At 54.2% G+C, this 26243-nt stretch overlaps 1 protein-coding gene across 4 annotated transcripts in view; it reads left to right on the top strand.

Moving 5' to 3' along the window:
* trrap (transformation/transcription domain-associated protein) overlaps nt 1-26243 on the top strand; it is a 58569-nt gene that overhangs the window by 11379 nt on the left and 20947 nt on the right. Inside the window, exons 26-55 of one of the 4 annotated variants that reach the window (XM_081600325.1) lie at nt 441-701; nt 792-953; nt 1067-1163; nt 1793-1914; nt 3109-3279; nt 3645-3713; nt 9211-9231; nt 9876-9995; nt 10067-10186; nt 10581-10745; nt 11046-11227; nt 11319-11517; nt 13414-13542; nt 13685-13951; nt 14018-14224; nt 15761-15919; nt 16169-16303; nt 17103-17213; nt 17419-17565; nt 17709-17922; nt 18494-18622; nt 18697-18846; nt 19050-19249; nt 19332-19453; nt 19656-19869; nt 21912-22091; nt 22162-22308; nt 22498-22617; nt 25658-25945; nt 26014-26151. In XM_081600325.1, coding sequence (XP_081456451.1) covers nt 441-701; nt 792-953; nt 1067-1163; nt 1793-1914; nt 3109-3279; nt 3645-3713; nt 9211-9231; nt 9876-9995; nt 10067-10186; nt 10581-10745; nt 11046-11227; nt 11319-11517; nt 13414-13542; nt 13685-13951; nt 14018-14224; nt 15761-15919; nt 16169-16303; nt 17103-17213; nt 17419-17565; nt 17709-17922; nt 18494-18622; nt 18697-18846; nt 19050-19249; nt 19332-19453; nt 19656-19869; nt 21912-22091; nt 22162-22308; nt 22498-22617; nt 25658-25945; nt 26014-26151 — 4746 coding nt within the window. The remainder of the gene's footprint in view (nt 1-440; nt 702-791; nt 954-1066; nt 1164-1792; nt 1915-3108; nt 3280-3644; nt 3714-9210; nt 9232-9875; nt 9996-10066; nt 10187-10580; nt 10746-11045; nt 11228-11318; nt 11518-13413; nt 13543-13684; nt 13952-14017; nt 14225-15760; nt 15920-16168; nt 16304-17102; nt 17214-17418; nt 17566-17708; nt 17923-18493; nt 18623-18696; nt 18847-19049; nt 19250-19331; nt 19454-19655; nt 19870-21911; nt 22092-22161; nt 22309-22497; nt 22618-25657; nt 25946-26013; nt 26152-26243) is intronic. The other 3 variants (XM_081600324.1, XM_081600326.1, XM_081600327.1) reach the window with 3 other exon arrangements.

The raw sequence follows: 26243 nt of genomic DNA, 5'->3' as shown, positions 1-26243 counted from the left end.
CTGATTGCTGCCAACAATCTTTAACAGCTATGATAAAATAAAGACTTTCTTGAAACCCGAACTGGTTCTGCCCTGAAGTTCAGTTTGTTTTGCCTGTTTGGGCCGGACAGAACCTTTGACTTCATTCACAAGTCCAACTTTCACACTTATTGTTTTTATGAGATCCAGTTAAAATCCAAAACCACCACTAAACATTTTACTTATAAACATTTTAACAGCATCGTCTTTATTCCAATATATTAATTTATTGTCTTTAAATCACTTTAGAAATCTCTGTAGTGTTTTTAAATGATCGTCCCCAGAACAAAGTGCATCAAATGAGAGCAGGATGAATTCCAACACCTGGACATGTTGGTCCCAGCGCTACATCCCAGTAAAACCAGTAAAGTTTGAGGCTGGTTCTCTGGCTGACGAAGCGTCTCCTCACTGATTTGTCGCAGGTGTCGAACGGAGCGGTCGCCATGGCGAAGACCACCTTGGAGCAGCTGCTGGTGCGCTGCGCCACGCCGCTGAAGGACGAGGAGAAGACGGAGGAGCTGCTGGCCGCCCAGGATAAATCCTTCCACATGGTGACCCACGACCTGGTGCGAGAGGTCACGTCCCCCAACTCCACCGTCAGGAAGCAGGCCATGCACTCGCTGCAGGTCCTGGCCCAGGTCACCGGCAAGAGCGTGACGGTCATCATGGAGCCCCACAAGGAGGTAAGCCACCACCACACTGGTACAGCAGAGGTTAAAGGTCAGGAGGATCTGGCCGTGGAAGCAGCGTGTTGACACCCGGCTGCTCTGCAGGTTCTGCAGGACATGGTTCCTCCCAAGAAGCACCTGCTCCGCCATCAGCCGGCCAACGCCCAGATCGGCCTGATGGAGGGCAACACCTTCTGCACCACGCTGCAGCCGCGCCTCTTCACCATGGACCTGAACGTCATGGAGCACAAGGTCTTCTACACAGAGGTACGACGCCCCAGTCCACCCAGTCCACCCAGTCCACCCAGTCCACCCAGTCCACCCAGCCTCCTGCTCTTTAAACCACCAGCTTAACTCAACACTTCCCAACCTGTGTGCAGCTGCTGAACCTGTGTGAGGCAGAGGATGCTGCTCTGATGAAGCTGCCTTGCTACAAGAGCCTTCCCTCCCTGGTTCCTCTGCGGATCGCTGCCCTCAGTGAGTCAGTTTGATGCCGACGGACTCAGACGCCGACGGACTCCGGCATGACGCCGACGTGACGCCGACGGACTCCGGCATGACGCCGACGGACTCAGACGCCGACGGACTCCGGCATGACGCCGACGGACTCAGACGCCGACGGACTCCGGCATGACGCCGACGTGACGCCGACGGACTCCGGCATGACGCCGACGGACTCAGACGCCGACGGACTCAGACGTGACGCCGACGGACTCAGACGCCGACGGACTCCGGCGTGACGCCGACGGACTCAGACGCCGACGGACTCAGACGTGACGCCGACGTGACGGCGACGGACTCAGACGTGACGGCGACGGACTCAGACGTGACGGCGACGGACTCAGACGTGACGCCGACGGACTCAGACGTGACGCCGACGTGACGCCGACGGACTCAGACGTGACGGCGACGGACTCAGACGTGACGGCGACGGACTCAGACGTGACGCCGACGGACTCAGACGTGACGCCGACGGACTCAGACGTGACGGCGACGGACTCAGACGCCGACGGACTCAGGCGTGACGCCGACGGACTCAGGCGTGACGCCGACGTGACGCCGACGGACTCAGACGTGACTCTAACGATTTGTGGTGTTTTGAACAGATGCTCTGGCCGCCTGCAACTACCTGCCTCAGTCCAGGGAGAAGATCATCGCTGCTCTGTTCAAAGCTCTCAACTCCACCAACAATGAGCTGCAGGAGGCGGGGGAAGCCTGCATGAGGAAGGTTAGCATGTCACTGACACGTGATGCTGAACATGGCGCTTTGAGTTGCTCTCTGATCCGAGAGCCAGGAACACGGTGACACACTGCTGTGGGACTCTGCACTGACCCGTGTTTAACCCAAACCCGTTTCTCTGTGGTACCTGCCTCTGCAGCTGAAAACGGCGTTTAGCTATGAGTCGTGCAACACAAGTAGCCTTCCAGCCGAACCTGTGAATAGTTCAACAGTTTTTACTAGTAATAAGAAAATGTTTGTTAGTCCCTGGGCAGACGGTGCCTGAGGCTGCAGCCATGGCAACGCTCCTTTCCGTAGATCAGAAAACAGACAGACAGGATATTTGACAAAGTGTAAGGAACCTGAATTACCTGGGGAATCGATTCAGCCGAACTACATCCTGGTTCTTGATTGGTTCAGACCGACCAGCTGCTCGGCGTTTACTCTGGAAAGGCGATGATGGTGAATCATGGCTCTTGGTAGCCATGGCAACCTGGAAACCAGGAAGCTGTCCTTATTTTCCAGTAGAAGGTGGAAACGGATAGAACCAGTTTTTTATTTCACATCCAGCTAATTTTTATTTCTGCTTTTGTTCTTGATTTGGTTCAGATTTGACTTAAAAACTTTTGCTTTTTGTAAACTGAGTTGGTGCCGATCAGCTTGAGCCAACCGCGGCCGTCCGTCAGCACCTTTATGGATCGGTCTGGGCCTGAAGAGCCCAGGAAGCGGGACGGCGGCTTTAATGAAACCCATTTCCTGTGTGCGGGATCCGCTGCCACTTATCTTCATATGAACCTGGCCGGCTGCTCCATCACGCCGTCCCCGAACCGTCACTTCCTCCTCATCCATCCCCGGCCCGCCGCTGCTAATCAGCGTTGCCATGGCGAGATCGATACGGGATGGAGGAAATGGAGGAGGCTGCCATGCATCAGGCCCTCCGCCTGCTCAGCATCCAGAACCCTTCAGAAATCGCATGATCCAGAACCGATCAGTTAGATCTCAGAGGGTAAAGCTGTGAAAACATCCAGAACCTGGATGGGTCTCAGATCCCTCCAGAACCAGAATCAGCCGGCTAACACTTTCTGTCACGTGGGTCAAAACTATTTGGAAATGAAGCGATTGAAGTAATCCTGCTTTTATTTTGTAGGAGAGTGAGGTAATTTCCTGTAGATCCAGAAGCTAAAAAGCATTCTGTGTCTGCAGTTCCTGGAGGGAGCCACCATCGAGGTGGACCAGATCCACACTCACATGCGCCCCCTGCTGATGATGCTGGGCGACTACCGCAGCCTGACGCTCAACGTGGTGAACCGCCTCACCTCCGTCACGCGCCTCTTCCCCAACTCCTTCAACGACAAGTTCTGCGACCAGATGATGGTGAGAGCAGGGAGAAACTATTCACACCCGCCACGCTGCCTCCTGCAGCAGGGTCAGGGTTCTGCCGGGCTGGACCAGAACCAGGCTGTCTGACAAACAGAACCGGACCAGGGTGGTTCTGGATCCAGACTAGAGGATCAGCTCCGATTCAACTGTGTGGAAATGAAACATTTTGTGTTTGTAACAGAAAAGATGTGAAAACATTTGCAATGTACCTTAAAGTTCTGCAGAACCAGATCCAGCAGGATCGGACTGGTCCGTCTGCAGTTACTGCCTTGCTCCAGTTCGTTGTCTGCTTCTGAACACACACACACACACACACACACACACACACACACCCTGACATGTGTCCTCTGCTCCTGCAGCAACACCTGCGGAAGTGGATGGAGGTGGTGGTGATAACCCACAAGGGCGGCCAGCGCAGCGACGGCAGCGTAAGTCACACACTGCTACACACACTGCTACACACACACTGCTACACACACACTGCTACACACACTGCTACACACACTGCTACACACACACTGCTACACACACTGCTACACACACACTGCTACACACACACTGCTACACACACTGCTACACACACTGCTACACACTGCTACACACACTGCTACACACACTGCTACACACACTGCTACACACACTGCTACACACACTGCTACACACACTGCTACACACACTGCTACACACACTGCTACACACACACTGCTACACACACTGCTACACACACTGCTACACACACTGCTACACACACTGCTACACACACACTGCTACACACACTGCTACACACACACTGCTACACACACACTGCTACACACACTGCTACACACACACTGCTACACACACTGCTACACACACACTGCTACACACACACTGCTACACACACACTGCTACACACACACTGCTACACACACTGCTACACACACACTGCTACACACACTGCTACACACACACTGCTACACACACACTGCTACACACACACTGCTACACACACACTGCTACACACACTGCTACACACACTGCTACACACACACTGCTACACACACTGCTACACACACACTGCTACACACACACTGCTACACACACACTGCTACACACACTGCTACACACACTGCTACACACACTGCTACACACACTGCTACACACACCACACACTGCTACACACACACTGCTACACACACACTGCTACACACACACTGCTACACACACTGCTACACACACACTGCTACACACACACTGCTACACACACACTGCTACACACACTGCTACACACACACTGCTACACACACTGCTACACACACTGCTACACACACACTGCTACACACACTGCTACACACACTGCTACACACACACTGCTACACACACTGCTACACACACTGCTACACACACACTGCTACACACACTGCTACACACACTGCTACACACACACTGCTACACACACTGCTACACACACTGCTACACACACACTGCTACACACACTGCTACACACACTGCTACACACACACTGCTACACACACACTGCCACACACACACTGACACACACACACACACTGCTACACACACACACACACACTGCTACACACACACTGCTACACACACACTGCTACACACACTGCTACACACACACTGCTACACACACACTCCTACACACACACTGCTACACACACTGCTACACACACTGCTACACACACTGCTACACACACACTGCTACACACACTGCTACACACACTGCTACACACACTGCTACACACACACTGCTACACACACACTGCTACACACACTGCTACACACACTGCTACACACACACTGCTACACACACACTGCTACACACTGCTACACACACTGCTACACACACACTGCTACACACACACTGCTACACACACACTGCTACACACACACACTGCTACACACACTGCTACACACACACTGCTACACACACACTGCTACACACACTGCTACACACACTGCTACACACACTGCTACACACACACTGCTACACACACACTGCTACACACACACTGCTACACACACACTGCTACACACACTGCTACACACACACTGCTACACACACTGCTACACACTGCTACACACACTGCTATACACACACTGCTACACACACACTGCTACACACACACTGCTACACACACACTGCTACACACACACACACTGCTACACACGCAGAGATTAAAAAGCCGTGGCAGTCCCTCAGTCCCCCAGTCCCCCAGTCCCTCAGTCCCCCAGTCCCCCAGTCCCTCAGTCTCTCAGTCCCCCAGTCCCCCAGTCCCTCAGTCCCTCAGTCCCCCAGTCCCCCAGTCCCTCAGTCCCCCAGTCCCCCAGTCCCCCAGTCCCTCAGTCCCCCAGTCCCTCAGTCCCCCAGTCCCCCAGACTCTCAGTCCCCCAGACTCTCAGTCCCCCAGTCTCTCAGTCCCCCAGTCTCTCAGTCCCCCAGTCTCTCAGTCCCCCAGTCCCCCAGTCTCCCAGTCCTCCAGTCCCCCAGTCCCCCAGTCCCCCAGTCTCCCAGTCCCCCAGTCCCCCAGTCCCCCAGTCTCCCAGTCCTCCAGTCTCCCAGTCTCCCAGTCTCCCAGTGGCTCCCCAGTCGATTCTGACGTAGTTCTGACTTCCTGATCGTGTTTGCGTTGCGCTCTGATTGGCTGTCATCTCTCCCAGGAGGCTCCTGCTGCCATGATGCAGTCAGACATGTTGGGCCTCCTGATTGTAGATCGGAGCCGACCTGCTTAGCATCTACTTGGAATATCTCTAGGAAGGAAAACCCCGGATAGATCTCAGGACAAAGCTCTTCCTGTGAGCCTCCCCGCGCGGTTAGCAGCCGTCTCCCCTTCGGTCCACCTGGACTACAGGTGTGTCCTCTGCGTCTGCAGGTCATCCTGGCCTGGCCTGATCTGTGGAGCCCATAGACAGTTTTCTGCGTGCGCCGCAGTCAGCAGCCCTTCAATCAGTGATTAATTAGGCGGCAGCGGCAGGCCGCCAGCTCATCCTCATTATCTCCCGACAGATAACCTTGGAAAGGCAGCGACGGGGAAAAAACGCAGCCGCTCGTCTCCTCTGCTGGTCACCTGGCGGGGTTCACAGCAGCACTAATTACATGCTAATTGGCCCTTAGCCTGCGCCGCCCCAAACCGCCGCCTGAGCGGGCGGCAGGCCGGGGTCACAAGGTCAATTAGCTCAGACTGATGGAGACAGAAACAGGGTGGCAAGGGGGGATCAAGACGGCGAGAGGCGAACCGGACGCGGTCAGACATAGACATAATATAAGGATAGACGCCTCATGGCCGCTCTCGCCTATTGTCGCTGACGAGATTTAGGGCGGCCATCTTGGAGCGGTCCACCACTCCACTCAGCGTTACGTGTTTAGCAGCACAATGGACCTTACCACAGGCACCGCGTTTCATTGGCTAATGCCCATTTCACGTCACAGCGCAGCTACCACCTGCGTGATCGACTCACAAACTCAAGCTACAGTAGTAAACATGCTAATGTACATCGTGGACTAGCAGACCGACGGAATGTTTTTGCGTCAGGACTCGATAAAGAATGGTTCTCCTCCGTCAGTGGGAATCTGTACAGGTGATGTCAGGTATCATGATCGTGTTTGTAGAACTAAAATTCACAGATTTCCAAAATCTGAAAGTCTTGCTTGGATCAAAGCTTGTGAACGACTTTTCAACCGTCATAGGATCAATAAGAACAAAGTGTCTGCTGGTGTAAGTATTATTGCTTTGCTTTCTTTGTGTTTAGTGAATGAAAAAAAATAAAGTCAATAATAAACGTCCATTTTGAAAACCTTTTAGCCAAGTACAGCATAATGGCAGTACCGATACAACTTCTACATCCTGAAGCCTGTCAGTTACAGCCTTACGTTAGCTGAACAGATCAATATGCAATGTGTACCGTATCTGACATACATTAAAGATTTTATTTCACCTGAAAAGGCTTTTTACTAAACTGTAATCGTGTTAGCCATGCTAGCTTTTACTAAACTGTAATCGTGTTAGCCACGCTAGCTTTTACTAAACTGTAATCGTGTTAGCCACGCTAGCTTTTTACTAAACTGTAATCGTGTTAGCCATGCTAGCTTTTACTAAACTGTAATCGTGTTAGCCACGCTAGCACCGAGTACCGTGTATCAGTCCTAGGCACATTCGAACCCTCTAAACCATGAATGTCCGACTCATCCAGCCTTACAAGAACAGCAGCCATCAGTGATCTTGTCCACAGCTATATTTATGCTGAGGGTCTGAGGATCTGCTGTTTTCCTCATCGACTGGTAGCATTTAGCTGCACAATGTTAGAGGCATCATGTGGCTAAAACATCTTGATGTCGTCCAAAAAGATGACATGAACTTGTTGGTTCCATAGTTGTGGATGATATTTTGTGAAAATCCGGCAGAAATGCTAAACTAATCGACTCAGAAATACTCTGCAGAGAGTCAGTCGAAATGAAAGACGCCATGTTTACACATAGAAGCTAAGCTCAGCGAGGCTTTGTTTGTGAGACATGAAGTCACGTGGGACTTTAGAGGGCGTTTCTGGGCGGAGCTTGGTAAGGTCCATTAAAGTATCAGCGCATTTAATCGATCATAACACGCTTTTTGTTACTGGAAACCATATTCAAATATCTATCAAAGCTACATTTATAAACAATTGTATTATTTAAGTATGTTTTAATACATAGTTCAGCATATTTAAATATGCTTAGTGGCTATAACAATAGAATAGGAATGGAATATTCTGATATTGATGAATGATGAGCAGATTACAAAGCACACAGCCGTTCATCATTTATTTAATAAATTATTTAGTAATATCAATACATATTTATATAACTATACAAACACAAATAAATAATGATTAATACTGAATAATATATATTGGATACATTTATATACATCCATTCATATATATCTATGTTTTTCAGCCAATGAGTTCTATCTTCAGAGATCCAGCAGCTGAGATTGAGTCCAAACTCCGATGTGAGATTCATCCGTGCTGCAGTGAATCCGTCTCTCTTTATAGATTCTCCCTCTTCTTCCTCACATCGTGTCTTTAGGAAACTTTCAAAACAAAAACAGAAGATTTAGGATGTATCTTACTAGTGAGAGAATTACATATAAATAATAGTCTTTACCACCTGTGTAAACTTTGCTGGTGAATGTTATAACACATAATACAAGTTTTATAATATGTGTTACATTGTTTCATTTCTAATATAGGCTCTTGTGTCAGATAATCTAAGTCAATGTTAGAGAATAATTAATTTTTTTAGATTTACAGAATCTCAGTTATCCTTCATAGCGGCTGAACCCGTATTACACCGAGCACTGTAGCTAATATTAGCTGGTATCTCGCTGGTGGACATAAATACAGTAAAGTAATATTCTAATGACAATATATACACAATAATATGTCCATCTTACTTGTGAAATGTTGTCTGTGGAGCCTCACATCAATCGTCCATCGATCAGAACAACAATATCCTCAGTGCTGAGGCATCTTCTGCTGTTTTGATTGAGCAAAGTAGGAGGGACGACCTCTCCAAGATGGCCGCCGTATTTCCTGCTCCGGAGCAGCCAATGCGGGGTCTACTCTATATTATGTCTACGCGGTCAGAGGCGATCTGACGAGAGAAAGTGAAGTTTAATCAGGATGAAATTCCGGATCGTTTCCTGAAGTTTTGACTGAACTTCAGTTTTTATTTATGGCTCCAAAACATGAACCTTGTTTTGTATTTCCAAAGATGTTAGTTTTCCCTTTGAATGCTTTTATATTAATAATATAAAATTAATATATGTTTTTATATATATTAATAATAAGTTTATTGAAAGGACAGAGTGCAGCTCACACACACTCACACACACACGCCCAGCCTTGTTGTTGTGCTGACTGACCGTTGTCTCCATCCCGGTGCAGCCTGCGTTGGAGGGGGTCGAGGTGAGGCTCGTCCCGGCGCTCTGCCGGCTGTCAGTGAGTTTGTCGGTGGTTGACCTTTGACCCCAGTGTCCTGTAGTGGTGGCCGTGACCCGTACCTCTGTCCGTGTGTCTGTGGTGTTGCTAGAAGATGTTCCTGTTCTCCTGAGGTTTCTACATGCAAAACTATTCACACCCTGTAAACTTTTCTGCATGCCGTCACGTTGGCGGCCTTCAGTCATTTCTGAGACGGACCAGCAGAGCGAGACAGGAAGAGCACCGGTTCCACGCAGAAGCATCTGGAAAGTGTGGCCTGCAGGTGTTTTCAGAACCTCAGAGTCCTCCAGCCTGCTGCTGCCACTACCAGAACAAGCAGCTGCGCTTCTGCTCCGTGATGACGTTGCCTTCAGCTTCCCGGCTTCCTGCTTCTCCACGCTCATGTTGTAGAACAAACGTCATCAGGAAACGTCTGGAGACTTGAGGGGAGCCGGTTTTCTTACGGGGTGTCAGCTTTGGGGGTTGATAGCAGCCCAGAGCGGCGCTCAGGTTTCTGTGACGAGAGAAGGTTGAGGGTTTGAATACTTCTGCAGTTGCTGCTCCTGGATCCATCAGGACTGTGTGTAGAAGCAGGAGTTCCTCCTGATGTTCATCAGCTTCTCCTCCTGTAGGAGATGAAGATCTGCTCGGCCATCATCAACCTCTTCCACCTGATCCCGGCGGCGCCGCAGACGCTGGTCAAGCCTCTGCTGGAGGTGGTGATGAAGACGGAGCGGGCCATGCTGATCGAGGTGGGACGGCTGACCTGTGACCTCACTGTGACCTCTCTGTGACCTCACACTGACCTCCTCCTCTTCCTCAGGCCGGCAGTCCCTTCAGAGAGCCTCTCATCAAGTTCCTGACCCGCCATCCGTCCCAGACGGTGGAGCTGTTCATGATGGAGGCGACGCTCAACGACCCACAGTGGAGCCGCATGTTCATGGTACCGGACCGACCCGGTGTTCTGCTGGTTCTGGTTCCGGACCGACCCGGTGTTCTGTGCTCTGGTTCTGGTTCTGGTTCCGGACCGACCCGGTGTTCTGCTGGTTCTGGTTCTGGTTCCGGACCGACCCGGTGTTCTGCGCTCTGGTTCTGGTTCCGGACCGACCCGGAGTTCTGTGCTCTGGTTCTGGTTCCGGACCGACCCGGTGTTCTGTGCTCTGGTTCTGGTTCCGGACCGACCCGGTGTTCTGCTGGTTCTGGTTCCGGACCGACCCGGTGTTCTGTGCTCTGGTTCTGGTTCCGGACCGACCCGGTGTTCTGCTGGTTCTGGTTCTGGACCGACCCGGTGTTCTGTGCTCTGGTTCCGGACCGACCCGGTGTTCTGTGCTCTGCAGAGTTTCCTGAAGCACCGGGACGCCAAGCCGCTCAGAGACGTTTTGGCTTCCAACCCCAACCGCTTCGTCCCCCTGCTGGTTCCGGCCGGTACCGCGGCCACGGTCCGACCCGGTTCTCCCTCCACTGCCACAGCCAGACTGGACCTGCAGTTCCAGGCCATTAAGGTGCATCAGGAGTATTAATGGCTCTCGCGTGATTTGACTAGACCACTAAATGTCTGCTTTATTTCATAACAGATCAGATTTTATCTGTTTTTCTTGCTTGATTTTCTAAAAACGAAATTACAAATGAAGGAAATGATTTAAAAATGGTTTTCATGTCGGTCGTCACTCGACGGCGGAGAATCACAGCCATGATGAGAATCTAGCCGTAATATCACAAATTAAAATGTCTTAAAACTGAGAGATCCTGTCCGGACTCCGATCCTCACGGTGGCTGTGCGTTTCCTGCTCGAACCTTTTCAGATCATCAGCATCATCGTGAAGAACGACGAAGGCTGGCTGGCCGGCCAGCACTCTCTGGTCAGCCAGCTGCGCCGCGTCTGGGTCAGCGAGGCCTTCCAGGAACGGCACCGCAAAGACAACATGGCCGCCACCAACTGGAAGGAGCCGAAGCTGCTGGCGTACTGCCTGCTGAGCTACTGCAAGTGGGTTGGCCGGGTTCTGGAGAGCCAGACGGCCGGGATGGAAACGCCTTGATGAGCTGTTCTGTGTTTCTAAGCGGCTGGTTCTCCACAGGAGGAACTACTCTGAGATCGAGCTGCTGTTCCAGCTGGTGCGGGCGTTCACCGGCCGCTTCCTGTGCAACATGACGTTCCTGAAGGAATACATGGAGGAGGAGATTCCCCGGAACTACTCCATCCCCCAGAAGCGCGCGCTGTTCTTCCGCTTCGTGGAGTTCAACGACCCGCACTTCAACGACGAGCTGAAAGCCAAGGTAGCCGCGCCGCCTCCAGACGCAGCACAAAGCTTGCTTCGGCAGCAGAACGTGGCACAAAACATGCTTCTGCAGCAGAACGTGGCACAAAACATGTTTTCTGCAGCAGAACGCGGCACAAAACATGCTTCTGCAGCAGAACGCAGCACAAAGCTTGCTTCGGCAGCAGAACGTGGCACAAAACATGCTTCTGCAGCAGAACGTGGCACAAAACATGCTTCTGCAGCAGAACGTGGCACAAAACATGTTTTCTGCAGCAGAACGCAGCACAAAACATGCTTCTGCAGCAGGACATGGCACAAAACATGCTTCGGCAGCAGAACGTGGCACAAAACATGCTTCTGCAGCAGAACGCGGCACGAAACATGCTTCTGCAGCAGAACGCGGCACGAAACATGCTTCTGCAGCAGAACGCGGCACGAAACATGCTTCTGCAGCAGAACGCGGCACTAAACATGTTTTCTGCAGCAGAACGCGGCACAAAACATGCCTCTGCAGCAGAGCGCAGCACAAAGCTTGCTTCGGCAGCAGAACGTGGCACAAAACATGCTTCTGCAGCAGAACGTGGCACAAAACATGTTTTCTGCAGCAGAACGCAGCACAAAACATGCTTCGGCAGCAGAACGTGGCACAAAACATGCTTCTGCAGCAGAACGCGGCACGAAACATGCTTCTGCAGCAGAACGCGGCACGAAACATGCTTCTGCAGCAGAACGCGGCACGAAACATGCCTCTGCAGCAGAGCGCAGCACAAAGCTTGCTTCTGCAGCAGAACGTGGCACAAAACATGCTTCTGCAGCAGAACGCGGCACAAAACATGCTTCTGCAGCAGAACGTGGCACAAAACATGTTTTCTGCAGCAGAACGCGGCACAAAACATGCTTCTGCAGCAGAACGCGGCACGAAACATGCTTCTGCAGCAGAACGCGGCACGAAACATGCCTCTGCAGCAGAGCGCAGCACAAAGCTTGCTTCGGCAGCAGAACGTGGCACAAAACATGCTTCGGCAGCAGAACGTGGCACAAAACATGCTTCTGCAGCAGAACGCGGCACTAAACATGCTTCTGCAGCAGAACGCGGCACGAAACATGCTTCTGCAGCAGAACGCGGCACTAAACATGCTTCTGCAGCAGAACGCGGCACGAAACATGCCTCTGCAGCAGAGCGCAGCACAAAGCTTGCTTCGGCAGCAGAACGCAGCACAAAGCATGCTTCTGCAGCAGAACGTGGCACAAAACATGTTTTCTGCAGCAGAACGCGGCACAAAACATGCTTCGGCAGCAGAACGCAGCACAAAACATGCCTCTGCAGCAGAACGCAGCACAAGCATGCTTCGGCAGCAGAGCGCAGCACAAAGCTTGCTTCGGCAGCAGAACGCAGCACAAAGCTTGCTTCGGCAGCAGAACGCAGCACAAAGCTTGCTTCGGCAGCAGAACGCAGCACAAAACATGCTTCTGCAACAGAACGCAGCACAAGCATGCTTCGGCAGCAGAGCGCAGCACAAAGCTTGCTTCGGCAGCAGAACGCAGCACAAAGCTTGCTTCGGCAGCAGAACGCAGCACAAAGCTTGCTTCGGCAGCAGAACGCAGCACAAAACATGCCTCTGCAGCAGAACGCAGCACAAGCATGCTTCGGCAGCAGAGCGCAGCACAAAGCTTGCTTCGGCAGCAGAACGCAGCACAAAGCTTGCTTCGGCAGCAGAACGCAGCACAAAGCTTGCTTCGGCAGCAGAACGCAGCACAAAACATGCTTCTGCAACAGAACGCAGCACAAAGCTTGCTTCTGCAGCAGAACGCAGCACAAAACATGCTTCGGCAGCAGAACGCGTCTCCTCATGTGTCCCAACGCCTCACCATTAGACTCTTACTGCAGCAAGCGCCCCCTGTTGGTCCCCAGGTGCTGCAGCACATCCTGAACCCGGCCTTCCTGCACAGCTTTGAGAAGGGGGAGGGCGAGCAGCTGCTGGGGCCCCCCAACCCTGAGGGGGACAATCCCGAGAGCATCACCAGCGTCTTCATCACCAAGGTAACCACCGGTGCACTTCTGCATCAGACCAGTAAAGGCGGAAGGAAAGATTCAGCTGATCCTCCCCTCGTTAAAGTACTGCTGAGTTTAGTCAACAACACGGTTTGACCCGGTTTGACCCGCTGTGTTGCTCTGTATCCAGGTTCTGGACCCGGAGAAGCAGGCGGACCTGCTGGACTCGCTGCGGATCTGCCTGCTGCAGTTCTCCACCCTGCTGGTGGAGCACGCCCCCCACCACATCCACGACAACAACAAGTCCCGCAACAGCAAGCTGCGGCGCCTCATGACCTTCGCCTGGCCCTGCCTGCTGCCCAAGGCCTGCGTCGACCCGGCCTGCAAGTACAGCGGCCACCTGCTGCTGGCTCACATCATCGCCAAGTTCGCCATCCACAAGAAGATCGTCCTGCAGGTCAGTGCCGGCCCGGCCCGGCCGAGCCGACACCGGCCCGACCCTCACCTACCCGTCTGCCTCCAGGTGTTCCACAGCCTGCTGAAGGCCCACACCATGGAGGCGCGCGCCATCGTCCGCCAGGCCATGGCCATCCTGACGCCTGCCGTGCCGGCCCGCATGGAGGACGGCCACCAGATGCTGACCCACTGGACCCGCAAGATCATCGTGGAGGAGGGCCACACCGTGCCGCAGCTGGTCCACATCCTGCACCTCATAGTGCAGCACTTCAGGGTGAGCAGGAGCGTCTGTCACCAATTTAAAAAAGGAAATAAGCAACATTTTCACCAAATTCTCTTTTTTCTGCTAAATTATTGAATAAATATCATCAGAGATGAGTTCATCCTTCATGGAGCTTCTTTAGAAATCTGGACTGTGGATGCTAACATTAGCATTAGCTGCTACGTGTTAGCATTCAGATGCTACTTTAGGCTAGCATAACTTTACTGATAGGCTAAGTGCTGTTAGCACAACATGAACAACACAACGTTGTTCTCCAGGGTCCAATCAGATCGTTTAGAAGCAGAAACTCCCCCAGTGGGACCAGAGGAGCTTCTTCATTACTGTTAGTAGATCCAGCAGACTGGATCTACTGGATCTACTGGATCTACTGGATCTACTGGTCTGGAGGAACTGCATGCCAGTAACTGCCACGGCCCAGTGAAATGAACTGCATCGTTTCTGTTGAGCAGGATGCTCTGGTATTCAGACAGGATGAGGCCAGAACCTCGGTTCTGTTCTGACCCAATCACTGGAACGAACACAGCTTCCTGTCTCTCTGCTCCCATCACCCGCCCCCCCCCCATGAGGCGGGACGCTCTTCCTTCAGCTCCTCTTCCTCCTGACAGGCGGCTCTCTGGGCCAGATGACTGATCTAATGTAATCACATCAGCATAATTGCACTGAAGAGGAGATAATGACGCACAGATGAGTGTGTGTGTGTGTGTGTGTGTGTGTGTGTGTGTGTGTGCGTGTGCGTGTGCGTGTGTGTGTGTGTGTGTGCGTGTGCGTGTGTGTGCGTGTGCGTGTGTGTGTGTGTGTGAGATAAAGTCATAGAGAGATGGCGTCTCTGTTTGTGGATGTGATGGACAGAGCTGCAGAGTTCTGCTCCATCAGCTGTAATTACCCTCAGAGTGAGAAGCTCTAATGTCCTCTGACATGGACACTTTGTCTCCTCTGGGTCTCCGTGTTCGGCCCAGTGTGTTCGGCACAGGCTGATGGTCCGGTCGACCCGGTTCTACTGGAACCAGAACATCTGCTCCACCTCCAGCTGCTCTGAGTCAAACCAACCTGTTCCCCTCCTGGCCTGTGGGGGCGCTGCACCAAGAACCACTGAAGGAAACGACACTAAAACCTCTGAAGACACTGAGAGCAACTTCCTTCTTCACCAGATGGAAACAAGATGGAGGATTTTAGCGGTTGGAGGATTTCTCTTTAGGCTAAAGACCAGGAGCCATTTCTGCTGCTAGCGCCAGGCTAACACGTTAGCTTTGGTTGGATTTACCCAGAATGCCCTGTTCCGTAGTCCACTTCCTGCTTCTGGAGCGGTCTCCAGAGTCCAGTTCTCGTCTGCAAATCTTCGCTGCCATTTTGGACGTCTATATTTTAACTGGAACCAGAAAACATTTAGAATTTTTATCTGTAAATCTGTGGGATTAAATAAATCCTACCTGATGCAGAGCCCAGCAGCAGCCTTCCTCCCGGCGGGCCCTCAGCATCACAGAGGCGTTCTGCCGTGGCCGTGCTCACCCTCTGTCTGTGCTGCTGCAGGTGTACTACCCGGTGCGCCACCACCTGGTGCAGCACATGATCAGCGCCATGCAGCGGCTGGGCTTCACGCCCAGCGTCACCATAGAGCAGAGGAAGCTGGCCGTGGACCTGGCTGAGGTCGTCATCAAGTGGGAGCTGCAGAGGATCAAAGACCAGCAGGTGAATATTAATATCCACATCTTCTACCTGAGAGCGATGGCGCCGAGTCGCTAACTGGTTTACTGCAGAACGAAGAGAAAACTGATTACGGTTTGATTAGCCGTCATCCTGCCTGTTTGGTCCTGAATGCTGCTTCATCTGTTTCCCGATTAGAACTTTGCTCAAACAAACAATAAAATCATAAAACCAGACAAAGTATCATGTGCCCTGTTGACCTCTGACCCTTCGCCGTCCTGCTCTCTCTGTCAGCCGGAGTCCGAGTCCGAAGCCACGGCCGGCGAGGGAACCAGCGGCGGCGCCGTGAAGAGGGGCCTGTCTCTGGAACCGGCCGGCACCGGGCAGGACGTCAAGCGGTTCCGGACCGCAGCCGGCGCCGCGTCCACGGTCCGTTTAGTTTCATCTGTCCAGCCGTCTGTGTTTGATCGGCAGTTTGGATCCACTCGATCTGCTCTGCCTAGGTCACGTGTCAAACCCGTGGCCCGGGGGCCAAATCTGGCCCGCTGTAGCTTGTAATGTGGCCCTTTAGGCTCCAAATTAAATCAGTAAGTCTCTCTAGTTTTTCACAAATTCACAGAAAATCAACAGATCCCACAATTTGTCAGATTTTACTGAACTTTTTTCTCAAAATTGGCCAAAAACATCGACTAGAAGTGACTGCTGCCCGATACGGCGATTAAGGAAAAGTCACATGGAACATCATGCAGAAGTCTTTTCACATATTTCTATATTGGCTTCGCAAGATTCTGGATGGATGTGAAAAGATGCTCAATATTGTTATTGATTGCTGAAACGGCGACTTACTGATATCTAACAGTTTATGTTCACATTCTGGCACAACCGGCTCTTTAAGGCACTCTGGACCGGGCCTGGACCGATCCTCCTGGACCGATCCTCCTGGACCGATCCTCCTGGACCGATCCTCCTGGACCGGGCCTGGACCGATCCTCCTGGACCGGGCCTGGACCGATCCTCCTGGACCGATCGGCCTGGACCTGGCCTGGAGGATCGGTCCAGGCCCGGCCTCTGGGCCTGGAGGATCTAGTGGATCCAGTGGGTGTCCATGTTGTGCATCTTGTGATCCGTGTGTGTGTGTGTGTGTGTGTGTGTGTGTGTGTGTGTGTGTGTGTGTGTGTGTGTGTGTGTGTGTGTGTGTGTGTGTGTGTGTGTGTGTGTGTGTGTGCAGGTGTTTGGCCGCAGCCAGTCCATGCCGGGAACTGAGACCATGCTCAGCAAACCAGTGGAGAAGCAACACACCGACACTGTGGTCAACTTCCTCATCAGGATCGCCTGCCAGGTGAGAACCGGATCAGAACCGCTGCAGCTTTTCTGGTCATTATTTCCGTGCTGCCTTTAGTTTCTGAGTTTGGGTTAGCCGCTTCCTCCTCTCTGCTCGGTACGTTACGAGCTCATGACTCTCCCTCTGAAGCATCATGTTTGTCCCTGCTGGTCCCTGAGATCCGCATCTATCCGTTGGATAATGACAGCAATTCGCCCTCCAGGTGAACGACTCCACCAACGTGGCCGGGTCTCCAGGTGAGCTGCTGTCCCGCCGCTGCGTTAATCTGATGAAGACCGCCCTGAGGCCAGACATGTGGCCCCGCGCCGAGCTCAAGCTGCAGTGGTTCGACAAGCTGCTGATGACTGTGGTAAGATGGCCGCCGTCATCACGCTGGTGGTCTGACCGGCTGGTCGGTCTGACTGGTGGTCTGTCTGTCGGTCTGTCTGTCTGTCTGTCTGTCTGTCTGTCTGTCGGTCTGACTGGTGGTCTGTCTGTCGGTCTGTCCCTCAGGAGCAGCCGGCCCAGGCGAACATCTCCAACATCTGCACGGGTCTGGAGATCCTGTGCTTCCTGCTGACTGTGCTGCAGTCGCCGGCCATCTTGGCCCACTTCAAGCCTCTGCAGCGCGGCATCGCCGCGTGCATGACCTGCGGCAACACCAAGATCCTGCGGGCCGTCCACTCCCTGCTGTCCCGCCTCATGAGCATCTTCCCCACTGAGCCCAGTGAGTTCCTCCCCCTGGGCCACGTTTCTCTGAACGGTTCCTCAGCTGGGAAACGTAGATCAGATTCAGGAGCAGCGAAGCTGCAGAGTCTCTAGATTCATGTGGATCTGCAGGAAAACACAACTAGCCAACATTTCCTGTCTTAAGAGCTTACTTTTTATCTGATCACTAATTAACATGATTAAAAATACAGTCTTCATCTGACATCTGGAGAGTCTGACGTGTTGTGTTTCACTTCCTGTTTCACTTCCTGTCTCCTTCCTGTCTGCTTCCTGTCTCCTTCCTGTCTCCTTCCTGTCTGCTTCCTGTCTCCTTCCTGTCTCCTTCCTGTCTCCTTCCTGTCTGCTTCCTGTCTCCTTCCTGTCTGCTTCCTGTCTCCTTCCTGTCTGCTTCCTGTCTCCTTCCTGTCTGCTTCCTGTCTCCTTCCTGTCTCCTTCCTGTCTCCTTCCTGTCTCCTTCCTGTCTCCTTCCTGTCTCCTTCCTGTCTCCTTCCTGTCTCCTTCCCGTCTCCTTCCCGTCTCCTTCCCGTCTCCTTCCTGTCTCCTTCTCGTCTCCTTCCTGTCTCCTTCAGGCACGTCCAGCGTTGCCTCTAAATACGAGGAGTTGGAGTCTCTCTATGCCGCTGTGGGGAAAGTCATCTATGAAGGGTTGACCAACTACGAGAAGGCAACCAGCAACACCAACCCCACCCAGCTGTTTGGTAGCTATCTGTTCTCTTCTTCGTCCTCTTCGTCCTGCTCTTCGTCCTCCTCTTCATCCTCCTCTTCCTCCCAGGAACTCTGATGATCTTGAAGTCGGCCTGCAGCTACAACGCCAGCTACATCGACCGCCTCATCTCCGTCTTCATGCGATCGCTGCAGAAGATGGTCCGGGAACACCTGAGCCCGCAGCAGGCCAACCCGGGGGTCACCGAGGCCAGCACAGGTATGTCAGGGGTCAGAGGTCAGCCCGGGGGTCACCGAGGCCAGCACAGGTATGTCAGGGGTCAGAGGTCAGCCCGGGGGTCACCGGGTTCCAGCACAATAGGTCACAGTTAGTTTGCAGGCTTCGCTCCGAGTGTTGAGGAGGAAAAGATGGAGGGACATTAGCTAATGAAGCTGCTGCTGACCTCTGACCTCTGACCTCAGTGACCAGTGAGCTGGTGATGCTCAGCCTGGATCTGGTGAAGACTCGGCTGTCGGTGATGAGCATGGAGATGAGGAAGAACTTCATCCAGGTCATCCTCACGTCTCTGATAGAGAAGTCGGCCGACCCCAAGATCCTTCGCGCCGTGGTGAAGATCGTAGAGGAGTGGGTGAAGAACAACTCGCCCATGGCCGCCAACCAGGTGGGGTTAGCCGCGCCGCTGCCGCCGTGACTTCCTGCTGCCGTCTCTCCGCTTCCTGACGCGCCTGTCTGCTTCCTGCCAGATGCCCAACCTGCGGGAGAAATCCGTCCTGCTGGTGAAGATGATGACCTACATAGAGAAACGTTTCCCGGACGAGCTGGAGCTCAACGCTCACTTCCTGGACCTGGTCAACTACGTCTACAGGTAACCTGACACCTGCGGGGGTCACAGGTCACTTTAAATACTCAGCTGCTGTTTAGACAATTAAATGTTTATTTATTTAGGAAGGAATTGATGTTAATCTGCATCTTTTAATGTTTTTCTAGTGACTAAACCTAGAATGTGATTATTGATCATCAACGGAACCGTTAGCTCTGCTGATGACGCAGCGTCTGTGTTTCTCCAGAGACGAGAGCCTGTCAGGAAGTGACATCACGTCCAAGCTGGAGCCGGCCTTCCTGTCGGGCCTGCGCTGCAGCCAGCCGGCCATCCGGGCCAAGTTCTTTGAGGTTTTCGACGCGTCCATGAAGCGGCGCGTCTACGAGCGACTGCTCTACATCTGCTGCTCCCAGAACTGGGAGGCCATGGGTGGCCACTTCTGGACCAAGCAGTGCATCGAGGTGAGCTCTGGTTCCGGCTCTGGTTCTGGCTCTGGTTCTGGTTCCGGCTCTGGTTCTGGTTCTGGTTCTGGCTCTGGTTCCGGCTCTGGTTCTGGTTCTGGTTCTGGTTCCGGTTCTGGTTCTGGCTCTGGTTCCGGCTCTGGTTCTGGCTCTGGCTCTAGTTCCGGCTCCGGCTCTGGTTCCGGCTCTGGTTCTGGTTCCGGTTCCGGCTCTGGTTCTGGTTCCGGCTCTGGTTCTGGTTCCGGCTCTGGTTCTGGTTCCGGCTCTGGTTCTGGTTCCGGCTCTGGTTCCAGCTCTGGTTCTGGTTCCGGCTCTGGTTCTGGTTCCGGCTCTGGTTCCGGCTCTGGTTCTGGTTCTGGTTCCGGCTCTGGTTCTGGTTCTGGTTCCGGTTCTGGTTCCGGCTCTGGTTCCGGTTCTGGTTCCGGCTCTGGTTCTGGCTCTGGTTCCGGCTCTGGTTCTGGTTCTGGCTCTGGTTCTGGTTCCGGCTCTGGTTCTGGTTCTGGTTCTGGTTCTGGTTCCGGCTCTGGTTCTGGTTCTGGCTCTGGTTCCGGCTCTGGTTCTGGTTCCGGTTCCGGTTCTGGTTCCGGCTCTGGTTCTGGTTCCGGTTCTGGTTCTGGTTCTGGTTCCGGCTCTGGTTCTGGTTCCGGCTCTGGTTCCGGTTCTGACCGGGTTCCGGCTCTGGTTCCGGTTCCGGCTCCGGTTCCGGCTCTGGTTCCGGCTCTGGTTCTGGTTCCGGTTCTGGTTCTGGTTCTGGCTCTGGCTCTGGTTCCGGCTCTGGTTCTGGTTCTGACCCGGTTCCGGCTCTGGTTCTGGTTCCGGCTCTGGTTCCGGCTCCGGCTCCGGCTCTGGTTCCGGTTCTGACCGGGTTCCGGCTCTGGTTCCGGTTCCGGCTCCGGTTCCGGCTCTGGTTCTGGTTCCGGTTCTGGTTCTGGTTCTGGTTCTGGCTCTGGCTCTGGTTCCGGCTCTGGTTCTGGTTCTGGTTCCGGCTCTGGTTCTGGTTCCGGTTCTGGTTCCGGTTCTGGTTCCGGCTCTGGTTCCGGTTCCGGTTCTGGTTCCGGCTCTGGTTCCGGTTCCGGCTCTGGTTCCGGTTCCGGTTCTGGCTCCGGCTCTGGTTCCGGTTCCGGTTCTGGTTCCGGCTCTGGTTCCGGTTCTGACCGGGTTCTGGTTCCGGCTCCGGTTCTGGTTCCGGCTCTGGCTCTGGTTCCGGTTCCAGCTCTGGTTCCGGCTCTGTTTCCGGCTCCGGCTCTGGTTCTGGTTCCGGTTCTGGTTCCGGCTCTGGTTCCGGTTCTGGTTCCGGCTCCGGCTCTGGTTCTGGTTCTGGTTCTGGTTCCGGTTCCGGCTCTGACCGGGCTCTGGTTCCGGCTCTGGTTCTGGTTCTGGTTCCGGCTCTGGTTCTGGTTCTGGCTCTGGTTCCGGCTCTGTTTCCGGCTCCGGTTCCGGTTCTGGTTCCAGCTCCGGTTCTGGTTCCGGCTCCGGCTCTGGTTCTGGTTCCGGCTCTGGTTCTGGTTCAGGCTCTGGTTCTGGTTCCGGCTCTGGTTCCGGCTCTGTTTCCGGCTCCGGTTCCGGTTCTGGTTCCGGCTCCGGTTCTGGTTCCGGCTCCGGCTCTGGTTCCGGTTCCGGTTCTGGTTCAGGCTCTGGTTCTGGTTCTGGCTCTGGCTCCGGCTCTGGTTCTGGTTCCGGCTCCAGCTCCGGCTCTGGTTCTGGTTCCGGCTCCGGCTCTGGTTCTGGTTCCGGCTCTGGTTCTGGTTCAGGCTCTGGTTCTGGTTCCGGCTCTGGTTCCGGCTCTGTTTCCGGCTCCGGTTCCGGTTCTGGTTCCGGCTCCGGTTCTGGTTCCGGCTCCGGCTCTGGTTCCGGTTCCGGTTCTGGTTCAGGCTCTGGTTCTGGTTCTGGCTCTGGCTCCGGCTCTGGTTCTGGTTCCGGCTCCAGCTCCGGCTCCGGTTCCGGTTCCGGCTCCGGCTCTGGTTCTGGTTCCGGCTCTGGTTCTGGTTCTGGTTCCGGTTCCGGCTCCGGTTCCGGTTCTGACCGGGTTCTGGTTGTGACAGCTGCTGCTGGCGGTGTGCGAGCGCCACACGGTGATCGGAACCAGCTGCCAGGGCTCCATGCTGCCCTCCATCACCAACGTCATCAACCTGGCCGACAGCCACGACCGCGCTGCCTTCGCCATGGCGACGCACGTGAAGCAGGAGCCTCGCGAGCGGGAGACCAGCGAGACCAAGGAGGAGGTGACCCCTTGACCTTTGGCCCCAGAGCCGGCCCGGTCGGGACGCGGCTCCTAACCTCTCCATCCTGCAGGACGTGGAGATCGACATCGAGCTGGCGCCCGGCGACCAGTCGGCGCTGCCGAAGACGAAGGAGCAGGCGGAGCGAGACGCGGGGAACCAGCTGCACATGCTCACCAACCGCCACGACAAGTTCCTGGACTCGCTGCGGGAGGTCAAGGTAGCGGCGGCGCCTCCGACTGCTGAACTGTCCTGCTAATCACAGAAACTCTAATTAGCCTGTTTGCTTTCAGCTAATTTTCATAATTCCAGTTTTATGATTGATGGAAACGCAGAAACCCAGATGCTGCTGAACGCAGCTCCGCCGGTTCTGGTTCTGGTTCTGATTGGTGCCTGTGTGGTGTTGCAGACCGGCGCCCTGCTGAACGCTCTGGTCCAGCTGTGCCACATCTCCACTCCGCTGGCTGAACGGACCATGGTGCAGCTGTTCCCCCGGCTCTGGAAGATCCTGTCCGACCGCCAGCAGCATGTGAGTCTGCGGCTGCTGCAGCATCTGCTAAGCCTTTAAATAGGCCGTTTACGATTCTAAATGGTCAATCTAATAAAAGCAGAGAGGAAAGAAAACTGATGGGACTACAGAGACCTTACTACAAGCTTTTATTTACGCTGCAGGTGTCCCACGTTGCAATATGAGGCTCAGAAAGATCCACGTGATGAGTTTTTAACTTTTACTTTAAAAGGTAGCACAAATATTATTTCAAATGCTTTTTATTTTAACTCCCAACACAGCTACCTTTAAATAAACATCAGAAACAAAATGCTGGAACGGCAAAGCTTTCCGAGCCGCACCCCGAGGCGCTGCGCCATCCGCACCCCGAGGCGCTGCGCCATCCGCACCCCGAGGCGCTGCGCCATCCGCACCCCGAGGCGCTGCGCCATCCGCACCCCGTGGCGCTGCGCCATCCGCACCCCGAGGCGCTGCGCCATCCGCACCCCGTGGCGCCATCCGCACCCCGAGGCGCTGCGCCATCCGCACCGCCATCCGCACCCCGAGGCGCTGCGCCATCCGCACCCCGTGGCGCCATCCGCACCCCGTGGCGCCATCCGCACCCCGAGGCGCTGCGCCATCCGCACCGCCATCCGCACCCCGAGGCGCTGCGCCATCCGCACCCCGTGGCGCCATCCGCACCCCGTGGCGCCATCCGCACCCCGTGGCGCCATCCGCACCCCGTGGCGCCATCCGCACCCCGAGGCGCTGCGCCATCCGCACCGCCATCAGCACCCCGAGGCGCTGCGCCATCCGCACCCCGTGGCGCCATCCGCACCCCGTGGCGCCATCCGCACCCCGAGGCGCTGCGCCATCCGCACCGCCATCAGCACCCCTAGGCGCTGCGCCATCCGCACCGCCATCAGCACCCCTAGGCGCTGCGCCATCCGCACCCCGTGGCGCCATCAGCACCCCGAGGCGCTGCGCCATCCGCACCGCCATCAGCACCCCTAGGCGCTGCGCCATCCGCAGCCCGAGGCGCCATCCGCACCCCGAGGCGCTGCGCCATCCGCACCGCCATCAGCACCCCTAGGCGCTGCGCCATCCGCAGCCCGAGGCGCCATCAGCACCCCGAGGCGCCATCAGCACCCCGAGGCGCCATCCGCACCCCTATGCGCTGCGCCATCCGCAGCCCGAGGCGCTGCGCCATCCGCACCCCGAGGCGCTGCGCCATCAGCACCCCTAGGTGCTGCGCCATCACATTGGTGCCGCTGTCGCACCCAAGCAGCACAAATACTGACCACGCAGCACGGTTCACAGAAACATGGATCGGCTCTCTTGTGTTTTCCATTTACAAATTGTACTAAATAATGAAGGAAATCTAAGCCTGTGATCCACAGCAGGATGTGAGATTCCCAGGTTCAGGTGACGTTTCTGAGCCGATTCCAGAGAAAAGGGAGGTGAAGCAACAATGTTTGCTTGATTTCGACTCTTTTGGCAAAGTTTAGACTAGATAACCGTCTTAGCGTGGCATTCAGGGAACGCGAGGCAGATGCCACGGTCGGCCCGTTGGGCCTTCAGCTCAGGAAACCACACAACAAAAGCTACCCTAGAACTAGAACTGCACTCGGGGTAAAAAGCTCAGTCCGGGGTTAAACTCCACTTCCTGGTTTTTAGGGAGCTTCGCTGCGAAGCCACAGCTTGCAGAAAGAGCTGCTGACCAATAAGATTGAGGTTTAGGGCGGACATGTTTGCCCCACAGACTCACACAGACGTGGGCTACAAGATATTATCCACAACGCTGCTAACAACAAACACGGTTAGATGATAAACCCAGAATTTTTAATTTAAAGACAAAGCTCCACTGGATTTAAGCTGATTGAATTGTGAAAGTGCTCTGGATATATCTCACAATTTCATTGGGCCTCTGAACTACTGATCAGTTTGATTGGTCTGCAGCCAGAGCTCAGCAGGTGGCACCAATTGGCCGATTCTTTACTCTGCAATGGCTTTTTACAGGGCCACCACTCGTCACAATCACGTGACCAGATTCTTCAAAGAAATTGAAAGGAAGTGAACTAGGTGGGTTCGTCAGACAGCTCCATCGTATAAAAATGTAAATAATTTACCAAAGAGAAACTGAAAGTTCCAGTAAGGGAGCAGAGGCTCTGCCTGGCGCGGCGCTTGGCTTTACGCTCCTCTAACGTCTGGAAGCAAAGCTGCACCCTGAGGGTCTGATGGAGGCGATCTCTGCCGCCGTCTGCATGTGGGTTCAGAGCCGGTCAGCAGGAGGCAGCGCTGGGATCAGCTGTAACCAACGGGATCCGGTCAGGATTAGTTTGGTTGGTGACGCTCCGCTGTGGTCAGTGGGATCATTTAACTCCTAAACGTCCAGCGATCAGCAGCAGCAGCCGCTGGTTGAAAGAAAGTCAGACCCGACTTCAGACTTTTCTCCGCCGCTCAGGAAGAAGTCCAGGATAATGTTCTGATTCTGTTGATTCTGCATGATAGACCAGCAAAAGCTGGTTTTTGATCAATATTTGCAGTGAGTTTAGCTGATAAAGCCTGGCTTACATCACTATGACATCATCACTATGACATCATCGCGACTAGTCGACTCTTATCATGTTGTAGTCGACCTTAAATAACCTGAAGTCGTTCAGCCCCCAGCAGGTTTTGCTCCAGAACTTTCAGGATTTTACTTTCACTGCATTGAATCCAAGGTTTAGTTTTCATATTTGTGCTTTTCTGCCCGTTTTGAGCTGCTCTGATAAACTTTATCCTCATTTCTTAACAGAAACAGGAAATGTGCAGCATTTTGTCTAAGCATGATCCTGTTGCTCCGGGAGGAAACGCGCAACGGAACAAGAGAATCAATAAAACTCCTGGTTCAGCCTGATAGAATTAACCTTTAATCGGAGATATTGATCGTCTAATGGGCCTGATAAGCTGGAGGCCTCATGCTGGGGCAGGAAGGGTTAAAAGCATCAGCTGTGTGTAACTCCAGTTTCCAGAACCTGCTCACCTTGATGCTAAGTGATTAGCCTGTGTGTGTGTGTGTGTGTGTGTGTGTGTGTGTCAGGCCCTGTCTGGAGAGATGAGCCCCTTCCTGTGCAGCGGCAGCCACCAGGCGCAGCGGGACTGCCAGCCCAGCGCGCTGCACTGCTTCGTGGAGGCCATGTCCCAGTGCGTGCCCCCCATCCCCATCCGGCCCTGCGTGCTCAAGTACCTGGGGAAGACGCACAACCTGTGGCTGCGCTCCACCCTCATGCTGGAGCAGCAGGCCTTCGAGAAGGGCCTCAGTCTGCACAGCAAGCCCAAGCAGAGCGCCGACTTCTACGAGCAGGAGAGCATCACGCCGCCTCAGCAGGTAGGCTGGCGTTCACCTCTGGGTTCTGGTTCTGGTTGGTTCTGGGCTCACGGCTCCGCTCCCTGCAGGAGATCCTGGACTCGCTGGCGGAGCTTTACTCGCTGCTGCAGGAGGAGGACATGTGGGCCGGACTCTGGCAGAAGAGATGCAAGTTTCCTGAGACGGCGACGGCCATCGCCTACGAGCAGCACGGCTTCTTCGAGCAGGTCAGGAACACGGAGCCGGTTAGTCCGGATAATCCGGTTAATCCGGTTAATCCAGTTAGCCTAGTTAATCTGGGTTATCAGCTGCAGATGAG

The sequence above is a fragment of the Poecilia reticulata genome, chromosome 19 (assembly GCF_904066995.2).
Source record: "Poecilia reticulata chromosome 19, P_reticulata-male-v2, whole genome shotgun sequence".
Classification (NCBI taxonomy): domain Eukaryota; kingdom Metazoa; phylum Chordata; class Actinopteri; order Cyprinodontiformes; family Poeciliidae; genus Poecilia; species Poecilia reticulata.
This window is presented reverse-complemented; position numbering and strand designations above follow the sequence as displayed.